Here is a 7790-nt window from a genome sequence, read left to right on the forward strand (position 1 = left end):
CCTGGTCGTATAAGATCAGCAGCTCAGTCAACGACTACTATACTGCCCTCAGTTCGCCTGTCTACTGGCCTAGCCTTGGGGGTGGATCCATTAAACAAAACAGACAGGTCCCGTCTCTCACTGTCGATAGAGTAGTCTCGTCAAGTCACAATTTTAATTGAAAGTTTCTGCACTACCCGTTTTGGTTCTGCGCATAGAACGGAGCTCCGCGCAGCCAACGCTACGGTCCCAGGTTCTAGTCTAGTGAAGGGCCTTTGGTTGGGTTGCGGTCCCTTTCGAGTGTGTGCTGGACGCGACGGCAGCTGAATTGATGTTTCCCTCGCATCCGATGTTTCTACTTCTCTTTTTCCCTTCGCATTCCTTAAAGTAAAAAAATACAATAAAATATTTTTTTAGCCCTAACCGGTTTGGCTCAGTGGATAGAGCGTCCACCTGCGGACTCAAGGGTCCAAGGTTCGATTCCGGTCAAGGGCATGTACCTGGGTTGCGGGCACATCCCCAGTGGGGAGTGTGCAGGAGGCAGCTGATCGATGTTTCTCTCTCATCGATGTTTCTAACTCTCTATCTCTCTCCCTTCCTCTCTGTAAAAAATCAACAAAATATATTTTAAAAAAATAAAATATATATATTTTTTTAAAAATTTTAAAAAAAAAGATCCTTTCAGATGGCAATTAGTACTAGGATGGAGAATCTCATGGTGCAATACTAGTAAGAGAATGACCTGGGGGGGGGGCATTACCTAGATTGGGTGGTCAGCCTCTTTTTGGAGAGGTGATAATTGCACTGAGGCCTGGCTATTCTGAATTTCACTTTCTAAATCTGTGCAATGGAGATAAGGACACAACTCATGAGATTCTTCGAAAGCTTAAATGAGGCCATGCTCGTAAAAGACTATCACAGTCCTGATACATACATTTAACACACGGTACTGATGTAATATTACATGTAATTTTGTGAGTTAATAATGAAATTAAAGAACCCAGAACTCTAGGGGTTGTCATTGCTGATAGGTTTGGAAACTTGACTTTTCCAGAGACCATTAATGGACTTCACAGACTTGTCCAGGCTGCCCCTGTCTCTCCAAGACGCACCCTCCATTCCTGGGCAACCAGAGGAAATCCAGCTGCTTAGTGAGGAGGCAACACCCAAATCCAGCAGCAACCCGAGCTGGTGCCAGTGCGGAAATTGCCTCCCATCCCAACTCCCTGGGAGTCACCAATGCCTGGAGGAGCTGTGCTGTCGGAAAAAGCCAGGTGCCTGCATCACGACCTCAGAGCCATTCAAGAAGCTCATCCTGTCCAGACGTGCCCTGCAGTTCCTCCTGCTCTACCAGGAGCCCTTGCTGAAGTTGGATGCGGATGCCACCAACAACCAGCTGCGGCACTGCGCCTACAGGTGCTATGCCACCTGGCGCTTCGGCTCCAAGGACCTGGCTGACTTTGCGATCCTGCCCAGCTGTTGCCGCTGGAGAATCCGGAAAGAGTTTCCCAAGAGTGAAGGCCAGTACAGTGGCTTCAAGAGTCCTTACTGATGGAACAGAGCAGTCATAGGCAAATTACTTCTGCTTGCACCCCGAGCTTCAGCAGCCAAGATCTGTGGCCAGATTTCCTCCGCTGCCACTCTGCATGTGTCAGAGAGCAGAGAGACCCGGGTAAACAAACAAACCAGCCAGAATCCCTCAACATGGACTGAGAGTCGAGAGATTCAGACGTCTGTCTCAATTTTGCCCCTGGGAAGCTGTGTGATCTAAGCCCTTTAACCTCTGTACCTCAATTGCCTTACGATTCAACCTATTCTCTTACAGAGATATTGGGAGGAAAATTGAGACAGTGTATACAAGCTTTCTTGTTAATGCACAGAGAGCTATATGAATACAAAGCAACTCATTATGAGGTCAGACTAGGATAATGTCCAACTATGAACAAACTCTTTGGGTCTTGAGTCCTGGTTGGAGAACGTGAAGGATTCAAAGTGGCTACAAATTCCTTGGCCTTTGTCTCTCAGGACCTGAAGGTTATGTCTCCTCCCCTTGCGCAGCTCTGATTGCTTATCCAATAGTGGAAGTGATGCTGGGTCAGTTTCAAGGTCTTGGTCTTAAGAGGCTGGCAACTTCCACTCCCTGTCCCTTGACACTTGCTGTGCAGGAAGCCAGACCTCAGGTAAAAGTCTGACTATCCTGAGACAGCCCTGCTGTGAGGAAGCCCAAGCAACCATGTGGAGAGGAGAGATGACTGACCAGTCCCAGGTTTCAAATCATACAAGCCCAGAGCCTGCTAACACATGTCTGCAACTGCATGAGACACCCCAAGTGAGAGCTGACCCATGAATGCACAGAACAAAATTGTTTTAAGCCACTAAGTTTTGGGTTCTTTGTTCTATAGCAGCAGATAGCTGGGACAAGAGAGCAAGCTGGACTCTTGGGGACATAGACTCAGCCCATACCTTCCCTGGTCCTAAAGGTCTCAGGGAGCCTAGACCACCTCTGGAGCCCCTCAGGGGCCTAGGTTCCCATTCAGCAGTTCTAGGAGGGCTGCAGATGGAATCAGGTAACTCACCAGCCCAGCCCTGGAATCCATCCAATTTAACTGCCACGCTGCCCAATACATTTCAATTGCATTACATTTCTACAACTGGAAATAACCACTGCTCTTAAGAACTGGAAAAGGCCGCCTTTAAGCTTTTAATGTCTTATGCTTTGCAGCCAATTAAAGCAGATGCAGTCTGGATGCTACTCAAAAAGCAACCTATACCCAAACCTTTATCATTCCCATACATCAGCCTCTAAAAATATGCAAATGGACAGTCCCAGGTTCTAGGATCCTCCTGCAGGATTTCCTTTTCATGGTTTTGGTGCTAGAATCGACTATTTCTAAACAACTATTGTGAAGAATAAATAAAGACCACTATTCAATACTGTGACTAATGAAGGACCTGTCAGGTTTTTTATACATACTCTAAGATTTACCATTTTTAATACTTTTTAAAAAACAGCAGCTTTCTTTTGTGATCCAGGATTTTATCTGGCTTTCAACTCAGGAATCAAGCTCATTAGGCCAGATTGCACTGTCATTTTTGCAACCTTTCCAGTATATTTTTAAAAAGTGGATTATATATATGACTTCTTCAGAATGGAGAATCTTCCTCCAGAATTCTATTAACAGCTACAGATTTCCATTCTGATGGCCTCTGAGTCTTTATGCCTTTATTTTTTGGTGCCTGATTCCTGATGAGTTTCTGTCACCTTGTGGAGGCCCCAGATAGAGGTAGAATTTGGGGTGACAGATAATCACTGGATCCACCTACTGTTCTCCTTCCCTTTCCCCACATATGCTTAAAGTGAGAGGGTGATGTGTGACGTCAACAGTGTGTAAAATGTCTGACACTTCCTACAAAGACATGCATCATGTTTGAATTTTTATGTTTAGGCTCCTACATAAAATAATGTCATCGCCAAAGGCACACCAAGGAGAATCACATTTTGTAAGACCTGTCTTCTTGTACTTCAATCCATTCTTCTGTTAATGGTAACTGCACAATACTCACTGATTCATCTCTATATCAGAGATGTGCTTCCTTGTAACACTGATTTCATGCAGAATAGGTAATGAACTTGCATTTATCTCCTTGGATGAAACCATTTTTAAAACACTTCCTAATTCTAGCTTGGCAATGTAGCTGTCATAACCTGACTGTTTTGATAATAAAAAATAATGTATAATTCATGATTATTGAAGTGTTTCTTTTCCTTCCTTTTCTCAGAATATCACCAATCACAGTTAGCCTGTTCACTGACACATTCATTTGATATATATATAGATATATATGTATAAGTATACATATATTCATTAAGGCACTGTGACATAAGATATATATTTGGTCTGTGCCCCCACTTCCTGACACAGAATTTCCATAGGATCCAGCTATTCCACTTCTAGGCATATACCCAAAAGAACTGAAAGCAGAGATTCAAATGGCTATCCATACACAAATGCTCATAGCAGCATTACTGACAACAGCCAAAAGATGGAAACAACCCAAGTGTTCATCAACAGATGAATGGATAAACAAAATAAAGAATATCCATAGAGTGGAATAAATATTTGGCCATAAAAGGAATGAAGCACTGACACATGCTATACCGTAAATGACCATTGAAAACATTATGCTAAATGAAAGAAGCCAGGCACAAAAGATCAAAGGTACGATTCCATTTATACAGAGTATCTAGCCTAGGTGAATCCATGTAAATAGAGAACAGATTGGTGGTTGCCAAAGGCTTGAAGAGGAGGGGAAATGAGGAGTGACTACATAATGATGTGGGGTTTCCTTCTAGGGTAATGAAAGTGTTTTGGAACCTGACAGATATTTTTTGGCTGCTCAGAACAGGATACTGTTGATAGTGATGCTGCCAGCCATTCCTTACTTCGACTTAGATACATGACCATGGTAAAGACTTTGGATCTCTTCAACTTCTGTACTTGAAAACTAGGTTGATAATGATGATGTATTTTCACTCAAACAACCCCACAAACCCAAGCTTTGTGCACTGCTTGAACCTATGTTCTGTCTGAGTAGTATTTTCAAGAGACAAGTTAAAGATGATTCTCCACTCATTTTAAATTTCTAATACTTTTATGCCTTTATTATTATTTAAATTATCTAGCCAACAAAAATCTCTCCTAATAGTCTGCCCACTGATTTTTCTATTGAGTCATTTGAAAGTTCTTAGTTATTATTCTTGAAAGTAAGTATCCAACCAATTATTATTTTATTTTAGCAATAATAAATCTAAATGTATATTTACACTATTGATAGAATTTCAACATATAAAGAATTTAAGGAGGTTTTTTTTCCCCCCTTCAGCTACAACTAGAATGTTCACCTACATTCAAAAGTGAATATCCACATATTCACTTTTAACAGCAAATCCCAATGACAGGCCTAATTCAATCACTTACATTGATACTCTGATTAGAAACGAGGGTTACTTAGGTGATACCACAGTCACTGATCACATTCCAGTTCAAAGCGGTCAGAACTGATGTTGAAGTAGGCCTTCTGAAGGCTGAGACCAAAACCAAAGCCAAATGGCAGACTTGGGCCAAACAGAAGGATGAGGCTGGTGATGCCCCAACCCTAGTTCAAAGTCCAGCCACAGAGAGAAGGAAGAGCTGAGCATTCTGGGTAATTCTCAGGACAGGAAAGAGGCACCCTTTACCCTCAACTGACCCAAAGAAGAACTACCATTTGTCACCCCACTTCCCATGAAATTTCTTACTGACAGAGAAATGGGAAAAAAAAAACACAGAAAAAGGGAAGAAAGCGACAGGATGCTACCCTCCATAAACACTTCCTGTTGGTTGTGCTAACTTACAACTGCAAGAAGATGATGACATTCACAACAACACTTATCCCCATTCTTTAGATAAAAAGACAGGCTCCCAAAAAGCAAATAGCTTATCTAAGGATGCACAACTGGTAAATAATCTTATATATCCACACACATCCTGGCACACACAGTATCCACTCCTGAATACTGTTGATTTTCAGTAACATCAGACACACAATCTCCACAGGTCGACCTCAAAACTCCTCCATCATCTCTTGTATTTCTGGCTTTTCCCCCTACCCATCTTCTATTCTCTGTTGCCTATCAAAGGATGAGGTCTTCAAGGTCTTTTTACATCCTAGAGATCAAACGGCAAATGTGCTGTGATTTCAAGACACAATTACCAAAATAGGTCTAGTTCATCTGCAAGAATATCATACTCCCCAATTTCTCCACTTCTATAACCTGTAATTCACCCCACCCACTGAATGGGAGAAAATATTTGAAGATCATATATCATATAAAAAATTGTATCTAGCCCTAACCGGTTTGGCTCAGTGGATAGAGCGTCGGCCTGCAGACTGAATGGTTCCAGGTTCGATTCCGGCCAAGGGCATGTACCTTGGTTGCGGGAACACCCCCGGTAGGGGGTGTGCAGGAGGCAGCTGATCGATGTTTCTCTCTCATCGATGTTTTTAACTCTCTATCCCTCTCCCTTCCTCTCTGTAAAAAATCAATAAAATATATATTTTTAAAATATTGTATCTAAAACATATAAAGAATCTTTACAACTTAGAGACAACCTAATTAAAAATGTGCAAAGGAGCTGAACAGAAATTTCTACAAAGATATATAGAATGGCCAATATGCACATGAAAAGCCCAACATCATTAATCATCATGAATATGCAAACCAAATACATATATAATACATTTACATATATGCATACTTAATTGAGTGCAGGTAGATTATATTCCATGTTAATTTCTTTCAGGGCTACTAAAGGGTATTATAAAATATTTATTTTAAAAGGGGCATTGGGTATGCAGGTTTGAGACCCACTGATGCAGCAGATAGCACAGAGGATTATCTGTGATCAGCATATGGCCTTTTAGATTAGAGTCAGGGTTTTTTTCTGTTCTGTAACAGCTTCAGCCTCAAGGATTCCATGGGGAAAGCAAAAACAAAATTAGAAAATAATTTATCATTTTTTACTTTTGCAACCAACCTATTTTTCATTTAGAAGATGAGCTATTTCTAGAGGTATATGTAATTATACATTTGGACCACATGAATCTGTTAGTTATACAATGATGTATTTCACAAGATCTGTGCCAGGTAAGTGAGTCTTACATCTTTCAATGCCTGAACATTTAATGTAAACAATTTTTTCATTTCATCAAAGAATATTGCTTCATTCGACTGGCCTTTTATGGCTCAAGACCATTATGACAAACATCATTTTTACCATGCTATAACCAAATGACACCCTAAGGCACACCGATGTTGGCCACTGCTGGCCTCTCAACTAAATGGTCCCAGACTGAAGAGCTTTTTGGAGTTCTCAGCTCTGCTTTTTATAGGGACTTATTTCTCTTAATGGGCTATTATTGCTGTTCTTAATAGTGGTGTCCTCAGGCAGTGCCTCCCACCTCTTTCTAATTTGCTGCCTTCATACAAACAGTTAACACCCACATTACTGGTGACAGTATACCTTTCATCTCTTGGAACCTAACACCATAACCAAAGTATTTTCAATTCCAACTTTCAGAAGCGTACCAGCTCAAAAAAAAAAAGTACATTTATTACAAGGTCATGGGGTATCTTAAGGGCAAAGGTGAACAAAGTGGGCAGAACCAGGAAGTAGAAACTCAGCAAAAACCAAAGAGGCCATTTTCTTACTCTCACCTCAGTGTTCCTTTGCCCATCTGCATCATTCTTTGATCCTGCAGGCTCCCCTCCTTGGCTTCTCCACCAAGATGACTCTGCCACGGCCTTGGACAGGTAGCTCAGTTGGTTGGAGCATTGTCCTGATACACCAAGGTTCTGGGTTCAATTCCTGGTCAGGGCACATACAAGAATCAAACAATGAATGCATAAATAAGTGAAATACAAAACTGATGTACCTCTCTCCTTTCCTCTCTCTTTAAAATCAGTATTTTTTAAAAATAGATGACTCTGCCCAGCCGGTGTGGCTCAGCGGTTGAGCATCGAACTGTGAACCTGGAGGTCACAGGTTCGATTCCTGGTCAGGGCATATGCCAGGGTTGTGGGCTTGATTCCCAGTGTGGGGCTTGCAGGAGGCAGCCAATCAATGATTCTCTCTCATCATTGATGTTTCTATCTCTCTCTCCCTCTCCCTTCCTGTCTGAAATAAATAAACTCAATAAAAATATTTAAAAAAATAAAATAACAAAATAAAATAGATGACTCTGCCACACTCCTGAGGTTACTCAATTCA

At 41.5% G+C, this 7790-nt stretch overlaps 1 protein-coding gene across 1 annotated transcript; it reads left to right on the forward strand.

Moving 5' to 3' along the window:
• Positions 1-900: 900 nt before the first annotated feature.
• Positions 901-3725, forward strand: LOC111824802 (P2X purinoceptor 7-like). The gene has a single exon (XM_023749380.1). It carries the CDS (start codon positions 1043-1045, stop codon positions 1529-1531), a length of 489 nt encoding a protein of 162 aa, XP_023605148.1. The 5' UTR covers positions 901-1042; the 3' UTR covers positions 1532-3725.
• The last annotated feature ends 4065 nt before the right edge of the window (positions 3726-7790 follow it).

The sequence above is a fragment of the Myotis lucifugus genome, unplaced genomic scaffold (assembly GCF_000147115.1).
Source record: "Myotis lucifugus unplaced genomic scaffold, Myoluc2.0 scaffold_7291, whole genome shotgun sequence".
Lineage (NCBI taxonomy): Eukaryota > Metazoa > Chordata > Mammalia > Chiroptera > Vespertilionidae > Myotis > Myotis lucifugus.

Bases quoted from the DNA above. Each gene is read 5' to 3' on its own strand.
- LOC111824802 (XM_023749380.1), top strand. From the start codon at position 1,043: ATGGACTTCACAGACTTGTCCAGGCTGCCCCTGTCTCTCCAAGACGCA.